Source organism: Talpa occidentalis, unplaced genomic scaffold, assembly GCF_014898055.3.
Source record: "Talpa occidentalis isolate TD23 unplaced genomic scaffold, MPIMG_talOcc4v2.1 talOcc4.14, whole genome shotgun sequence".
Taxonomy (NCBI): domain Eukaryota; kingdom Metazoa; phylum Chordata; class Mammalia; order Eulipotyphla; family Talpidae; genus Talpa; species Talpa occidentalis.
In genome coordinates, this window is record NW_023601433.1 from 52,019,594 (window position 1) to 52,037,634 (window position 18,041).

At 43.1% G+C, this 18,041-nt stretch overlaps 1 protein-coding gene across 1 annotated transcript in view; it reads right to left on the minus strand.

Annotated features, from left to right (window-relative positions):
• ADARB2 (adenosine deaminase RNA specific B2 (inactive)) overlaps positions 1-18,041 on the minus strand; it is a 216,886-nt gene that overhangs the window by 48,872 nt on the left and 149,973 nt on the right. The window contains exon 6 of the mRNA XM_054695055.1: positions 11,374-11,488. Within this exon, the coding sequence (XP_054551030.1) occupies positions 11,374-11,488 (115 nt within the window). The remainder of the gene's footprint in view (positions 1-11,373; positions 11,489-18,041) is intronic.

Below are 18,041 nucleotides of genomic sequence, written 5' to 3' on the forward strand. Positions count from 1 at the left end.
GTGAAAGACACAGGGCCACAGGTGCTGGGGCAGAGTCTGACCTGCTTGGGGCCCATGTTCTGGATTCAGATCACCCTATTTCTGCTGCTAGCTTGAGACTTTGGTCAAGTGAGCTCATCCATTGTTTCCTACAGAAAAAGGACTCTTCCAGAAAAAGTGGCCAGGATAAAACAGGGTCATCAAGTTTTAAGGGTTAAGGAAACTCATAGAATGCTTCTGATATACCGTAGTGTCATGATTTCTAGTTATTAGCATTTTATGCATTTTGATTTTCTGTAATCATATTTGCTTCTCTTATCTGCAACCAGACTTTTTCGATGACTCTTATTGCTAAACTATTAAAAACCATGTGTTCTTTTTTTTACTTAGATCAACTATAAACCTTGTTTTCTTCATGTGAAAAAAAGAAGACTTGTTTGAAGCTCTGATAAATAGGGCATGTTGGAGCTCATCTTAAAAATAAATCTGTGTTAGCAGGTTATAGGCTAAGCCAAATTTCAGCCATGAGCACTCACAAATAATCCTGCCTTATAATTTCAGGGGCATATCTTTTGATCTATTTCATTCATTCGCCATGTATTGAACACTTAACTTGGTGGGAGTGGGGATACAGAACGTTGAAGTCCCCAAATCCCTTCATCCTCTTGTCCTGACAGCCAGGAAAGGAGGCAGGATTGCTACTAGAGATACCTGTTTGTGACAGTGGGTTTGTGCCACTTTCTGGGTGGTGGGGGATGGTGATGGTAGTTGACGTGGAAGTCAGGTGAGTCTTAGAAGTAAGTGGAGACCAAAGATGGTGTTGAGAGATCTCTGAGAGGCCAGGCTTGTTCCAGGGAAGTGAAAAGGCAATAGACTTTGCACCATGGAAGGAAGGAAGGAGTCTCAATTCCTGAACAGGTGCACCTTCGGGTGAGGAGGAAGGGCTGACCTGGGGCTGCACATGAGGGGCTGAGAAGACAATCTCAGTTAGAGTCTCATCTGAAGTGGAAGCTTTGGCTAAGGAACTTGAGAGAAGGTATCAGCAACTTTCAGACATAGGTTCCTGTCGGGTGTTTGTATGTTGCAACCTCCCAGTTGGGAGGTCACTGAGGGTCTGATGTCCCCTGCTGTGGACATGGGTCCTTTGAAGCCCTCACCACCAGCTCGTTTGGTCCTGCTCTAGGGACTGAAAAGGGACCTCTGAACCACAGGTGGCGGTCGGGCTTGTCCCCCTTCCTGCTTCAGCAGCTGGCAGTGGCCTGCAGTAGCTTGGTAACAAGAGGACAAGCTGAACAAACGTAGACACTGGCCCCACCCAGGGCCCAATCCAGAAGCTCCCTCAGCCACCCACCGATTCTGTGAGGCTAACAAAATGGACATCAGCTGTCCTCTTTCCTGCGGTCAGCACACTCTTCTTAACTGATGCTATGTGGGAATTACAAAATTCAAGGTGGACAGGTTATCTATTAAAGGATACAGGGTGACCAGGGTAGCTTGCAAGAAGGTTATGGGTTTTGTGAATGCTGGATGTGAATGTGGAGAAGTTACATTGAGTAAATCTATTCAAAGTCCTCCCTCCTCCTACCCCTGAGAAAGGAGAGTGACGAGGAACACTTTGCAATTAATAGATTGAATAATCTATTTATCTTCCACTTGGATTGGACTGAGTGTGTACTTCGCCCCATTAGTAACTCATTCTTTTATATCAAAGGGACAAATATGAAACCCCCTGATTTGAGAGACAAGCGGCCTTTTTTTCTGTCACTGAAGATGACTGACAAGATGGCCTCACTGGAGCTAAAACCAGAAATAATGAGAGTGTGAAGCCAGGGCTCATGAATAACTCATGAACTCAATATCTTAAGTGGAAGAACTTTCCTTGTCTGTAAGCAATCTCTCCATGTTCTCAGCTGTGTTCTCATTTTTAGGAAGGAACATGTAGGGTTGGATTTGAAATGGTTTAAGAACCTTTCCTCCCAGCCCTAAAGGTTTGGCTTTGATTGCACCCTCTGACCTTCTGGAAGAATGCCTTCTGGTCTTTTCTTGACTGAGCTGTGCAAGGAACTAGGATGGTCAGTTAAAACACTCAGAAGTGTGAGAGGAGGGGTTCTCTGGACACAAGTGAGCGGGACCTGGAGGCACAGGCCTGGAGCAGACATCTGGGACTCGGCTTGCCTCGGAGACAGCTTGGATTTTTGTGGGGTGATCAACCCCAAACTTGGAGGTGTTAGAGATGGCACCAAGTGACCCTCCAATATTTACCAGTGAGGGACATGGGTGGCACTGATTTTGGCAGTGAGGCCTCCCCAGCATTGGCCTCTACTCCATTTCTGAATCTCTCGTGTCCTGACTTGTCCAATAAGGCTTGTAGGGGTGCCTGTCAGGAACAACCCCAGGTGGAGAATCCTTGTTCCCAGTAGGAGATACACAGGGCTCAGGACCATGTCCTTCCTCTCCTCTTTAGCCCTGAGGGACATCTGACCTGGGGCAGAAGAAGCGAGAAGTCCAACCACACAGAGATACACTCAGAAGTGTGAGGGGAGAGGGTCTCGGGACACAAGTGAGCAGGGCCTGGAGGCACAGGCCTGGAGCAGACACCTGGGACTTGGCTTGCCTCGGGGACAGCTTGGATTTTTGTGGGGTGATCACCCCCAAACTTGGAGGTGTTAGAGATGGCACCAATATTGGAGATGACCCTCCAATATTTACCAATGAACAATGCCATCTAAGAGACGGGTCCATCTAGAAAACTTGAATGTTAAGTCCACTGGGTCAGAAGGAAAGGGAACCTGATAAACACCATCCGAAAACTCGAAGCTACTTCAGAGGGCTACAGCTTTACCCGGTTTCATTGCTCCTTAATTAGTTCAAACCCTTCAGAATATTTTTCTATTGCCTCCAGTCACACAGTCGGAGGCAAAGATAATTAAATCCTCCTGCTAACAGATAGGGTGCAACAATCTTCTGGGAAAATTCTCTTTCTTTCCAACGCTCCCTCTTCCTCCCTCTCTTCCTTCCACCCTTCATTTCTTCCTTCTCCCATCCCCCTGCATGCCTGACCCCTCTCTCTGCAGCATGCTTCATACAGGCTAATGTTCCTGATTGGGGGCAACATAAAGAACAGTGCAAACTTGTTCAGTGAGAACACATGGCTTAGACACCCCCAACATTCCTGGAAAATAGATAAACTCTTGTTAGTGTCTTGTCTTTTTATTCTTAGACCAACTAACTTTGTGTTCTGTTTCCAATAAACTTAGTGTCTGTTTCCATGACAAAAAGATGTAGTTGAAGAGACTAGAATAAAGATGAGGTAATTGCCTTGAGATAAAATGCAGTGTTGACTTACTCCCACCCCACCCCCAGCGAAAGCTTTTGGGCAATTAGTTGCTGGATTATGACTTAATGATCAAGAAGAAACCAGAAACATTTAAACAGCTTTGACTGGGAAATCTGATATTAAAAGAATTCAGCCAAAATATAGTCTTCTTTCCTTTTTTATGTATTTCCTTATAAGCATCACCTTACTGAGAAGGAAGAATTAAGGCATTTCATGAGGACTTGATGAGTTTAATTTTGTGGTGCCTGTGAGTTCTTCTAGACCTAACACCTACTTGTCTCTAAACGAGAGAGGGACAGTGTCCATTGGTCATGGATTTTCCTTTCCTCTCCATTTAAGGAGGGATGTTTGGTATAAACCAGTCAGTGTTGATGCCACACACAAGGGTCAGTGGTGAAATCTACCCTGCAGTTTGTGTTCTACACATAACAGTTTAAGCCAAGGATTTGAAATCAATTGTCCATCGTGCTCCTTAGTGGGCACGGTATCAGCTGCCATGCATCTTGATGTGTCTGAACACATCCCTGGAGACATTTCCTCAACTACATATTTCTCTTTTTCTCTGTAGCAATTACTCAGATCAATTCCTTGAAATCAGATGATAATTCACCATCTTTCTTCACAGCACGAGGTTTCTTCTCAGGGCTGGCCAGCTCATTTGTTCCCACTCATCTCCCCCATGCCCTGCTGGGTATAAATAAAAAGACCCTGCTTTTAATTTTACAATCAGTATAATTGCCATTCAGAGGAGAAAGTAGAAAGAAAACTGTTTGGAATTCGGGGGAATAAACTCTGTATTATGCTTCTACGCAGCCTCCGTGACTTTGAACTTCCCTATTGTTCCTTCTATGCTGAATAGAGAAGATTCAACTATGTTAAATTGTCCGGATTTATCAAGTGTAAATGGGGAAATAGTGCTTAACTTCCAACTTTATCTGACTTGACTCAATGACGTGCTTCTTTATTTAAACTGGAGCTTGACACAGCTGGGTCAGAGGAAGCTATCCTTACCTCCTGAGGTCACTTTACGTTCAGAGCAAAATGCATGCAGCAAAATAACATTGCATGGTCCACAGCTCAGAAAAATTCATTAATGGTCCACAACTTAGAATGATCCACTGCTGAATTAATCAACACCCTCATATTTTCCCTGATAAGATAGACCAGGCCACATTGTCCACTAGGGTTTGACCCTGAGAACAGAGCTGTTCTGGGTTGTTTTCTCAAAGTTTGGCATTATCAGACTGCCAGTTCTCACCCATTTTCAATAAATAGGCATTTTTTTGCAGGATGGTTATAAATCCAAGACATTTGTGGGATGATTAAAAGCTGCATCTTAGCTTAAATGGGAAACAAAATTTGCAAAAGCCATAGCTTCTGAACATGTTTTACAAAACAGGCTAGCAAAAGAAAAGTTGAAACATAAACACTAGGGAACACTTGTTTCCTGGGTATCTATTCAATGAATTAGAAAATAAAACAATTTTACATGAAAAGATCATGCCCCTTCACAACCTTGCCTGGACACAGAGCTCTCCCCACACCCCATGACTTTTGGAAAACACTTGGCCTCCTGGCTTTAGAGTCTGTGCTTCTTAAAAGTGATAACAAACATCCCTCCCTTCCCCACTTCTTAGGGTTGTAGCCATCAACTTGATCAGAGATGTGGACATGCTATCAAACTTGTACATGTTCCTACTGAATGAGAAGTATCATTATTAGCAGTCCCTTCAAGAACCACTTTCTCACAAAGCATCAGACTTTTTAAATAAAGTAGCAGAAATGTTGCTGGACCACTTGGCCAAACAAGGTTGTCCAGGCTTTTTGTTCCAGAGGGTGGGGTGAGTAAAATACCATGTCTCTTTCTTTCCCAGAACCCAGGGAAATGAAGGGATTTCAGAGGGAGTGAAGCTGTCACCATGTCGTGAACAGCTTCTAGCAAGAAGTAAAGAGGAAGGGGAGGGTGTGTAGGAATGAAACAGAAAGGGCGAAAGCAAAACCCCAAATACCATTACACAGAGCTGTCACGAGGGAGCTCTGTCTGCAAGGATGAGCCAGAGATAGCTCGGCGCTCAGACCTCAGTTCCCAGGGCCAGGGACCTGCTCCTGAGCAGGGAGCCTCATCAGTTATTTTTTTCATTAAGTGGCTGCTCCACTAGGCCACCCTCTCTCCCCTTGAAGAGGAAACTGAAAAGAAACAGTGTCCTCCCTGAGTGGAAATGGAGAATGTGACATGGAAGGAATTGGAGGGATAGCCTGACAAAGGTCTGGAGCCTGAGGGGATGTTTCCTTTCTTTGTTTTGGCATCATTGTCACTCACTGATGATCAGGCCTTGCCCATCTCAGGGGCTGCCTGAAACACACAGGGGCCAGCAGCCTTTCCCTCTGGACACTGACTGGCCTGATGGGAAATGTGAAAAGCTGCCCATCTCGGGGCAGAATCCATGCCAGTGCTGGTAATATCTCATCTTTTATTCGCAAAGTGATTATCCAGACAAAAATCATAAGCAGGATAGAAGAGAAAGATTGAAAATAAACGAAGAGGGCCATTGATCAGAGGACTCACCCAATCAGAGAACAGAGAACTTAGCGATTTGCTGATGATTGGAGAAAAATGTGAGGAGACATCATGTCTATAAAACATGAAGCATGTCCCTTGAAAAAGGAACCTGAGTACAAGACAGATGTTTTGAATAGTAAAATAGATTGCAAAAATCCAAGATGTTAGAACAAAAGGGAGCTGAAGAGCTGGCAGATAAACTTCAGAAATTTCCAAGAACACAGAGTAAAAGGACAGAGAAGAAATGAAAAAGGAAAATTAAAAGAGAATTAATTAAAATATTGAAAATTCTACAAAAATGTGAATAAACCACATGGAATTTAATGAAAAAAAAAAAGACACAATGAAAAAATACACAAGCAAAGAGCTTAAACACGTCAGGAAAGGTAAATGGCTTAGACCTAAAGATTTTCTCATGAAATCTTAAATATCCAAGTTGAAAAGAAAAAGGCCCTTTTCCCTTTTGGGGCGAGAGTGGGGTGACCCATGGAAAGAGAATGTCAGTCAGACATCATGTTTGTAATTAGAACTATTAGATAAGAGGTAATAGAAAGCCCCCGGCAAAATGTTATCTGAAAATAATTTTAAGCTTAGAATTCTCACCTTGTCAAGAGATTTCAGTAGTCTGAATACAAAACCAAGACACTTGGACATACAGGACTCTGCACATAGGTTGATGATGGCAGCTCTTATTTTGATGTGGGGTTTCCTTTTTCAGAACCCCTTTCCTATGTTTCCCTGCCAGAAGGTGCCTTAAACTTGTGGCAAGTTTTTGGGTCTCGGTGGCCCTGCGTCCTGCCAACACTGTTTGGCTGGACATTTGCTAACAAGGGGATGTTTAATTTTGGGTGTTATTGGGCCACTAATATCTCTTTTCTCTATGCACACTAATTCTATTAGAGAGACATTCTGGAGAGACATTCCACTGACAGAAACAAGGGATGGAACTTTCCACATATCCTGACCACGTAGATGCTGTTCAGTGGTTTTCGACTCTTAGACTCCCTGGACAGACAAAATATAAAGGAGAATTATGGGGAAGAAATACTATCAGTTATGATAGTATAATATATAAATTATTTGACAGTATAATAGATGATAATATAAAAACGAACTTATAGTAGAGGGAAGTTGTCTAGGAAGGAAAGGCCCACCCTCTTTAATTTGCAGAACAGGAAGTAAAGACACACCATCTAAATTTGATAGTATGAGAAGCGAAAGTTTCAATATATTATCTCAAATTAGAAACACTGCAGCTACAATAATGAAAAACAAAAAGTATCAAATTTTAATAGCTCAAGTAAATAGATATTTAGAATTGAAAATCTAGAAATACAGACCCAATATATATTTAGAGTCACAAGAACAAAAATTAAAAATGAGTAGAGGTGATTGCCTCTGAGGAGTAAAGAGAGGTAAGGATAGGAGGGAGAATGTTGCTTTCATTTGTAAGCCCTCTCTTATTGAGTTTTATTATTTTTTATTTTTTATATTTAAAGAGTAAGCTGTTGCCTTTATTTGTTTATATTTTTTTGTATAGAGGAACTAGGGTGTAAGCCAGAGGTGGGGATGGGGGTGAGAGGATTCACCAGAGATAAAATGGGGAGCAGAACAGGCAGATGTACTGAAATACACTGCTGAGGGGAGCAGCTGGTGAGACAGGAGAGGTCTGCTGCTCCATGTGGGTCACCTCCCTGGCTGGGGATTGAATTTAGGCTTCAGGCTATAGGGGTAACAGCAATGGGGGGCCCTCTTACTGAGTTTTAAACAATGACTGTTATTTTGATCATGGTAAAAACTGTTTTGTTCCTAATTGTATATTTTTGTTATCATATTTCTCATAATGGCTCCAGAATTGTCTTAGCCTCATAAATGAAAAGAATTTTACATGAGCAAATTAATGTGGAAGAACTGACATCTTACCTAAAAATAAAGGTGGTAACTGAGTTATGTTCTATTTAAAAATAAATGTAATTTTACAACATTCTAATATATACATATATGTATATAGATCTCAACTGGAGTAGGATGCATTACTCCCTCTTAGAGCTTCGTAGGCCTTTGCTTAAATTACTGAACCAGAATTAAGATTAAATAGTACATCAACTTTAAGTAAATGAACATTTAAAAAATTTTCTATTAGTGATTTTGCATATTTCTCCCTAATTTCTTTTTAACCAATATATTTATTAAATTTTCTCCTTATAACAGGAAAGTAAATTTCAGTAGTTTCTCTTCAGTGTTCATAAATTACCAATTAGTCAAGCCTTACCTTGTTAAGTTCTACTTTTGTGTAATAAATTTAGTTCATTTAGGTAAATTTCCTGCATATAAAACAGTATCTTTTCTGGCAACTTTTAAGTACCATTTCCCATAAGTCTTTGTAAAATATTACAGTTTTCCAAGGAAAGTCTGGGAGAAGATTTTTCAAATGAGACTAGTATTTATTTTTAGATTTTTATTTTATTTTTTATTGTGGCAAAATTGGTTTACCACACTGTGTATGATTTAGAGGCATAGAATCACACCCTTCAGGGCCTCCCTCGTGGCGCAGCGGTTGAGCTCTGGGTTGCGAAGCTGCCCGAAGCCTCTGCAGCACCGGTTCGATCCCCTGCAGCCGGCGAGGGTCCCACATGGCTCGCAGACCTCTCCTGCCGCACCCTCTGTTCCCCTCAGCAGTGTATTTCATCAGTCTGCCTGTTCTGCTCCCTGCTCTGGGTCTGGTGAATTCTCTCACCCTCCCGCGCTTCTGACTGTACCCAGTGCTTGTATAAATAAATCTTAAAAAAAAAAAAAAAAAAGAATCACACTTTCAGAGTATGTGACCACACCACACAGTCAGGGAGGAGTTTGTCAGGCCTTCCAGAATTGAGTTTCCCAAAAAGTAGAAAGAATATGAACTACTACAGTTCCAGAGCTGGGGAATATTGAAAAACTGCTCGATAAATCCTACTGTAAGGAGCTTTGAGCTTGGAAATATGTTGCACATGACTCAAGAGACTTTGGTTCATGCCTTTTCTCCGTTCCCCCTCATACTTTCCCTCTTTTCTTTCTTCTCTCCTCTCCTCTCTTCTCCCCTTCCCTCCTCGTCCCCCCTTCTTTTTCTTCTTCCTCCTTCATAGTCACGGATCAAAACAAGATGGTAATTTGAATTATATTTTCCTGGAATCCACTGGAAAAAAAAATCCATGTGACAGTCCAAATTTTACAAAATGCCTAAGTTCTTTCATATGGTCCTACAGCTCTGCTCACACCACTCTTTCACACTTCTCTTTTACATTGGATCTACATTAAGTCCTATCCCTACTAGGGTGTGAGACTCAGGAAGGCAGGCACTTGGTCTCTCTTTTCTTGTTCTCTCCTGTTTTCCAGGCTCTAGGCTGAGCTGGAGCACATGGCAGACTCTTGGTAAGTAACTTGGAATAGAAGAGTACCATTACTAACAGCATCCGCTATGTGCTTAGCAGGGCCACGCATCTTTCGGTGAGTGTGGGAACATATTTACTGTCAACAGGCATCTGAGGAAGGAGTTCTGTTGCCCTATTAAAAGTGGGAATTGAGCCCCAGAGGGGCCTGTGACAGTACAAAAATCACATGGCCAGTTCAGGTGGAGCTGTGATTCAAACTTGAGCATTGCTGTTCACCTGAGCTGCCTCTCCCTGTCCTCTAGATCATTCCATCCTAAGCAGGGCTCTGTCTTTTCTGGCCATCCTCTCCCACTCACATCCCCTTTCCCCCCCAGCCTTGCAGAACAGTACCCAGTATTTAGGTGCTTTGGAGCAGTGGATGCTGCCATTTGGCTGGACACAAGCATGGGCATGGCCAGCAGTGATGAGCCTGATGGGGTGAACTCTTAGCTCTCAATTTAGAATATTTCATGTTCCACAGAGAGGAAGTATATAAAAGACAGCAACTGTTGGAGGCTTAAGTAGAATGCAAACTACCAACAATGAGGGTTCATTGAATTACCTTTGACCTAGAAGAATATTTGTATAAGGTAAGCTTTACAATGGAAACATTTCATGTACTTTCTCTTACTTAGCAAATCAAGCAGTGAGGAGACAGTTGTAATTTCCATTTTACTAAAGTGCCCCAAATAAAAAGGTTAAGTGTCAAGTTCTGCGCTGAAACTCAGCCTGAGTGCTGATCAGTTTCGCTCCAGCTCCAGTTTTCTTGTACTTGGCAATACGGGAGGAGCCCTGGGGTCTAGAATGATAGGGAAAATATGCAACTGTATGTTTTTCAATTGATTTTTAACATAAATATATTTGGATAACAGATAGATGGTCTTTTTCAACTGCTGGATTTTGTGTCTACTCATGCAGAGGCGCACGCACGCTTGTGTGTGTTTGTGTGTGTGTGTGTGTAACTTAACCCAAAAGTAAACTTTGTTTTTTCACAATAATCATTCTCTAGGATGTCATTACCAAATCATGCAAACTTTGAAACTAAAAACAGTTGAATTCAACCAACCAGTTGATTAGTTGTTACTATTTTTATGTTAGTTATGAGATGTTTTCACCAAAACTGATTGTTTAAATCCAACCTGGCCTGTAAAAGCAATCACAGACTTGACCATGAGTGTCCCTGTCTCCTCCAGGTGTTGTCATTCTTGTGTCTGGGAATGGAATTCCACCTCTGGGCAGTTAGGAGGAACGCCTTGACAGGAAGGGTTAGTGAGTCACCTGGAATAGGGTTCATGGGTGCTGTGCTTCCCAGCAAGGGGACTCAGAATTCTCCAGGTTGGTAGCTTCTCTGGCAGGGCTACTCCCTTTCCCAGAAGAAAGATAGAAGGGGATAACACATCAGAGAAGGAAGCCTCACCATGCACTGGAAGGAACTTAGTGGGTGTGGGTCTAGCCTTGGACTCTAGCTCTTACAAACACCTACATTGTATGTTCTTTTCCAGGATGAGGGTACGTAAGATGCCTGGTGGGAAAGCACCTGACCAGTCCACATCCCATTGCTCTTTTTTTTTTTAAGATTTATTTATTTATGCATGCAAGAGCTGGGGTGTAGACCAGAGGTGCTAGAGGGTGAGAGGATTCACCAGAGACAAGTGGGGAGCAGAACAAGCAGATCTACTGAAATATACTGCTGAGGGGAGCAGCAGGCGAGACAGGAGAGGTCTGCTGCACCATGTGGGTTAACTCCCTGGGTGGGGATTGAATTCTTGCTGCAGTAGCTGCTAATAGCTTCATAGTGATGAGACTAAACCCCTGAGTCACCAGGGAGGCTCCCTCATACCCCCACCCCATCACTCTTAACAGGAATCAAGGGACACTTTTGAGGACTAATCATTAGGAAGTTATAAGGCAACTTCAATATGGCTGGCAGGTCCTATGCTTTTGTCATTGCTCCATCTCTGTCTTATTTTTGTTTTTCTTTTTCCAGTCTTCTCAAGGAAAAAGGAACTCTTTGGCTCCCAAGATCAGGCAAACACCACATTTCCTCTCCTTGCAGTTGAGACTCCCACAGGAAAAGCCTAGGTGGTTACCTCTGGTCATGACGATCCCTGCCAGGGCCTTGTGGCGGCGGTGTACCGACGTCAGGCCCACTGTCAGCTCGCGGAACTTCTGCGTGACCAGCTGGGACACAGAGTCGGCGAATTCCTGAAAGACACAAGCACCAGCTTCTTTGATGGCTGAGCAGACGATACTCCTGGCCTCCCCTCCAAAGCTGTGTCCCAGTACAGTGTCTGAGGTCACCCTGTCACTGAGAGCCCACTGTCCTGCATTCACTGTCCCGAGAGCCTGAGGCTGCCGGGAGACTTACATCACTGCATCATCATGGCCTGAATTCTGAGGAATGGACCCCAGCATGGCCCCAACCAGAGGCCTGTCTATGGAACAGAATCTTCTAGGGAAACTCTCTACTTCCTCTCTCTCCTGCAGCTCAGAGTTGCAGGTACAGAAGTTCCATCACAGAGAACTTGTCTTGCAACATCTCAGAGGAGCCAGAGAGCTTGGCTCACATTGGACAATCCATTCCCAACTTCTACTCAGCTTTGCAGAACTACTTCCACACACCCCACACATCTAGGCCCTTCCTGGCAGAACCCCACTATTGCTCACTATATGATCTCCTTTCTTCCCTTCCTTATAGCACGCACACATGCACACACCGAGATACACCACACATGTGCTATATACACATTACACATCCACCTTCACATTCACCTGTGCACAGACCTGTAGTACTACAGCCCACAATGCAACACACACATGCCTACCCACACATATACAGGCACACACAAACACATGCACACGTGCACATGTAAACACACACAGCATACATACCCACACATACCCACTCACACACACAGATACATGCACACCTGTATCCATGCATGCACATGTGCACACTCACCCACACTCACCTACCCACAGAGAGATGCTCATACCATACACAGTGATACATGCCTATACATGCACTGACTGCATGTACACACCCACATCTCCATACATGCACAATGCAGGCAATAATTCACAAAGATACACACATGTGCAAAGCAACACACCTCACACACACATATGCATGTGCACAAACACATAAATAAGGACACACACACGCATCACACATACTCATATGCCAAAATAATATAATCCTGGTTGGTGAGTTTTCCTAAAGTGACTGATATCTGTTAAAAGAGCACATGTAAAACAACTAAGTGCGTTTGGCTCAGAGAATGTAGCTTCCTCATCCTCCTCCTGCCACCCCTAGTCCCTGCTGATAGACAGGGCCTATCTGTAGCAGGCAGTCTGGGAGGCAGAGCCTTTCACAGGCCTTGGAGTCAGAGAAACCTGTGTGAGTCTGGTGGGTGAGTATTTAAAACCTATGAGCCCTGTTTTCCTAATTTATAAGGTAATCCTCTTAATTTCCATCTGACTGTGCTTTTGTGAGGATTAAATGTGTTAATGCATTTTAAATGCTTAACACTGTGCCTTGCACTTCTCAAGTGCTCAAAAAACTGTGCCTATTTTTCTTCCCCTTTCATTATTATTATTATTACCCTCATAACCACCATTATTATTCCCCCAGTTGCTGTGGGCATTGACTTCCTCTTTTTGTAGCCATATCAGAATATCCACTTCTCCATAAGGTGGCAAACAGCTCTTTTTTTTTTTTTTTGATGGAATGAAATTTCATTTTCTTGCCAGATATGTTTGGATATTATGCTACTCACAAGAACAGGTCTCAGATAAAAATAAGAAAGATTATAAACGAAGTGACTGCTTTTGCTCTATTTGTAGGCAGTAACATATCTAAGGGAGGGAAACAAGCCTCCCTCCCAGAAGCTGGAAGCCTGCTCCTTCTTGGATGTAGGAGGAGTGTTCCTCTTCCCAGAGCCACCTCTGGCTTCAGGCCTTTCCCTGCGCTGTTGTGGCCATTCTCCCCCACCCCATGCCCCCCACCCCGCCTTCCAGCTTATGGATGCCCTAGGTGATATCTGCTCCTGTCTTTACATGGCTTCTCTTCTCTCTGAGTCTCTCTTTTTCTGTCTCTCATAAGGACCCCTGTCTTTGGGGTTAGGTTCCAATGGATAATCCAGTGTGATCGCTTCCTCATTTCAAGATCTTTGACTGCTTCTCCTCCTCCTATTTTAGATTTAAAGACTTTATTCATGAATAAATTGGGCAAGTATAGTTTACTATTTTCCTAGTTCTTTCTATATAGTGTCAGGGTGTGAAGGAAATAGTCCACACCCTTCTGGATTATTCTAGGCTGGCAAATAATCAATCAAGAAAAAAGCCAAAAAATGCCTCCTTGGTAGCGCAGCGGTTGAGTGCTGGGTTGCGAAGCTGCCCACAGTCTCTGCAGCGCCGGTTCGATCCCAGGCCGCCTGCGAGGGTCCCACATGGCGCGCCGACCTCTCCTGCCGCCCGCTGCTCCCCTCAGCAGCGAACTTCGTCCGTCTGCCTGCTTTGCTCTCCCCTCTGGCTCTGGTGAATTCTCTCACCCTCCCACGCTCTGACTGTACCCAGTGCTTGTATAAATAAAAAAAAAAGAAAAAAAAGAAAAAGAAGAAGAGAAAAGCCAAAAAGAAGTTTAATAATAATCTATATGCCCCCTGGAGGCAAGGATCCTTGACTTCTTTGTATCTGCAAAGACCCAGCCACAGTTTCTGGGATCAGGATATGGATAGCATTTGGAAGCACGTTCAATCCATTAACTTTATCCGTTGCTCTTCCAACCTCATGTAACTGGGAGGGTCTGTTTATCACAGAACATGAATTAGTTGATTTCTACAAGTTGTAGGAGAGCCTGACCTCTTAACTTGACTGAGAAGATTAACTGGTTAACCAGTCTTTGGGTGGGCGGTTGGGGGTGCTGCAGATCTGGGTCAAGTATAGATACTGGCTGGGAGCCTCCCTGGTGCCTTTGGTCAGGCTTTATTCTCCCCTTGTGAAGCTGGGGTCCCTGACAAGATATCATCGCCCCTTCAGATTTGGAGGTCAGTGGATGGGGCTACTCTGAAAAGGAGGTGGAGTTGTCAGACTTCTAGGGACACAACAGGAGAGAGGCTGGAGCATCATGGGAGTCCCAAGAGACCTCCTCAGCATCACTGTGTTTTGAACAAGAGACTCTGAGGAAAATTTTCAAAGGACCAGCGAAGCATCATGGTCCCCAGTAGTGGTACCACCGCTCATCCCAGAGCTAGGAAGAGGAGCTCTGTGCTTGAGGAATGGGAAGGGATTTCTACCCAGTCTGAGGGAGGTGCCCTGGCTGATGGGGTGGGTGGTGGGGGTGTGGTGTATAGGAAGTAAGGGCTCCCAACTAGTTCAAAAGGGGATGCTCTGTGGAAGTTGAGTCTGAGGTGATTTTGAAGGGAGAGTGGGAAATGCCTTTCCTTTTGAACAGGACCATGTCTTAGGCCCAAGGATGAAGGTCAATCCTTGCCCCCAACTCCCCTCCTCCATAAAACATCTACACATGAATGAGAATCAAGTCCTGACCTTTGGCACAAACCTGGGAATTTGAATGACGGGCTTCCCTCCCCTCTGGGGGTTACCCTGGCATCCTGTGGGGTCTGCTGAACAGGTTTACCTCCTGTGGGTTGCTGTGCAGAGTCAGTTCCTGGTGGCTTTGTGTGCACTAGGGCTTGTCCCAGGTGTTTCCTGCTCCAAGGGCAGGCAGAATGCCTATCTTTCCTTGTCCAGGAATTTTTAAAGATGCTGGGCATTTGCTTCCTTGCATCACATGAACCAAGAGCTATTCTTGTATCTTCAATTGTTGCTGTCCTTTTCTTTCAGTTGTGGAATTGTTATAGGACAGCGACTTATTTCTCATATTTGTTTTGTTATGGTATACAAACAAATGCTCAAAATAAAATATGGATGGACTTGTGTTTATCTGATATTTTTAGGATCTCAGTATTTTGGAGAAATCTAAAACTTTAAAGTATATATTCCGTTTCATTTGACAAAAATGCCTGCAAAAGAACAGCAAAATTTCCTAGAGTAAAGTTAAAAAAAATTGAGGTATATTTGACATATCACATTCTATTAGTTTCAGGTGTACAACATAATGATTAAATATTTGCACAGATTATAAAATGATCACCACAATTAAGTCTAGTTAGCATCTGTCCCCATCCATAGATTTTCTTGGTGATAAGAACTTTTAGGATCTACTCTCTGCAAATTTCAAATGTGCAATACAGTACTGCAACTGTGGTCACCATGCTGTACATTCTATCCTCAGGACTTATTTATTTTGTAATTGGAAGTTGTAACCTTTGATCACCTTCACCTATTTTGCTCACTCCCACCCTTTGCCTCTGGCAACCATCGATCTGTTCCATTTTTATGATCAGGGTTTTTTTTTTTTTTTTTTTTTTTAAATTCCACCTATACAGGAGATCATCTGCTATTTGTCTTTCTCTGTCTGACTTATTTCACTTAGCATAATGTATTCAAGGTCCATCCACATTGCTGAAAATGGCAAAATTTTATTCTTTTTTTATGGCAGAATAGTATCCTTTGTACATACATTTTCTTTATCCATTCATCCACTGGTGGACACTTAAACTGTTTCTATGTCTTGGCTCTAAGTAAGTAATGCTGCAATGAACATGGGGTACAGATATCTATCTTTTTTTTTGTGGGACCCTCGCCAGCAGCCAGGGAATGAACCCGTGCTGCAGAGGCTGCGGGCAGCCTCGCAGCCCAGCGCTCAACCGCTGTGCCACCAGGGGAGGCCCCAGATAACTATCTTTTTGATGTGATTTATTTGTTTCCTTTGGATTAATACCCAGAAGTGGGATTTCTGGTTAACATGGTAGTTCCATTTTAAATCTTTTGAAAACCCTCCAAACTTTTTTCCATAGGGCTGCACCATTGACATTCCCACCAATATTCTATCAGGGTTCTCACTTCGCCATTCTCCTGACAGTTGTTTTTCTTGTCTTTTTGATAATAGCCATCTTAACAAGTGTGAGGTGATATCTTTCATTGCTGTTTTGATTTGTATTTCTCTAATAATAGGAGATAATAAATATATTTTCTGTGCCTGCTGGCCATAGAGATGTGCTTGAGGAATGGGAAGGGATTTCTACGCAGTCTGAGGGAGGTGCCCTGGCTGATGGGGTGGGTGGTGGGGGTGTGGTGTATAAGAAGTCTTATTTGGAGGTGAGTCTATTAAAATTCTTTGTCTTTTTTTTTTTTTTTGGTTATTGAGTTGTATGAGTTCTTTCTATATTTTGGATATTAATTCCTTATGAGTTGAAAATATTTTCACTCATTCCATAAGTTGTCTTTTCATTTTGAAAATGGTTTCTTTTGCTGTGCAGAGACTTTTTAGTCTGATATAGTCCCACTTGTTTATTTTTGCTGTTGGATCAAAATCCAAAAAATCATTGCCAAGACAGATGTCTAGCAACTTACCTCTTAAGTTTTCTTCTTAGAGTTTTATGGTTTTAGGTTCAAGTCTTTAATCCATTTTGAGTTGATTTTGTGTATGGCATGAGATAGTGGTCCTGTTTTGTTTCTGTTTGGTTTCCCCATATTATATTCTCAGCTCCTTTGTTAAAAATTAAATTACCACATATGTTCTGAGCTCTCTGCTTTGTTCCATCGGTTTGTGTGTCTGTTTTTATGCCAATACCAAACTGTTTTATTACTATAGCTTTGATACGTAGTTTGAAGTCAGGGAATGTGATGCCTCCATCTTTGTTCTTTCTTAGAATTGCTGTAACTAATCAGGTTCCTTTGCGTTGTCATACAGATTTTAGGATAGTTTATTTTATTTCTATGAAAAATGCCTTTGGAATTTTGATGGGGATTGCACTGAATCTTCTTTTTAAAATGAAGTTTTCAAATGTCCAAGAAGTGATGAGCCAGCCAATATTGGAGACATCTTGTTGTCTCATGTCTGTCTGACAGAGCTATTAATGTCCTCAGAACAGGATGTCCCAAACCACCGAGTAATTACGTAAAATACACAAAAAATCAATTTCACTTTAGAAGCCTAGAAACTGTTCTACTTCATTTAGAGGTGCAAAATAGACGTAGTATCTACCAGGCACTGTTTTCACATTATTATCCCATTTGATCCTCACCAGGAAAGAATGGACTATTGATGCCACATAACCAAAGTCAGAGGGCCAGGAGGTGGCAGTGACAGGATGTGAACCAAGCAGCCCCTCCTTACTGAACTAGCCACCAGATGGCTTTGAGGAAAAGCAACATTCTTTCCTCAAGAAACATTGCAGGTTTAGCTCCCTATGTGGGTTCAGTCGGGACCAACCCCATCCATAATAAAATGTGGTTGAGTGCACGCTGTCATATTGAGAAGGCAGATTGCCCAGGAAGGCTCCCCTGGCGCCCCAGGCCTGCATCCCGGGATGCTTTGCACCCATTATGAACTAATTAGCCCTGAGCCTCAGCCTGTCCCTAATGGAGCCATTTGAGGAAATGCTGAGGCAGAACAAATCACACTGTGGTTTGGATTTCAGTATTTCCACAGATGAAGAGTTTCTCTGCTCACTTTGCCCAGCCAGGCATACACAGCCAGTGGACTCCAGGTGGGTTGTGCTGTTCAGTCCCCTCCAGGGGTGACAAGGACCTGCGCTCAGCAGAGGCAGCCTCAGATACAACAAAGGCCTGTGAAATTGCCAGTGGAAGCTCCCCTTGCTGTCTCACCTTCCCTCCCTCCCCACACCAA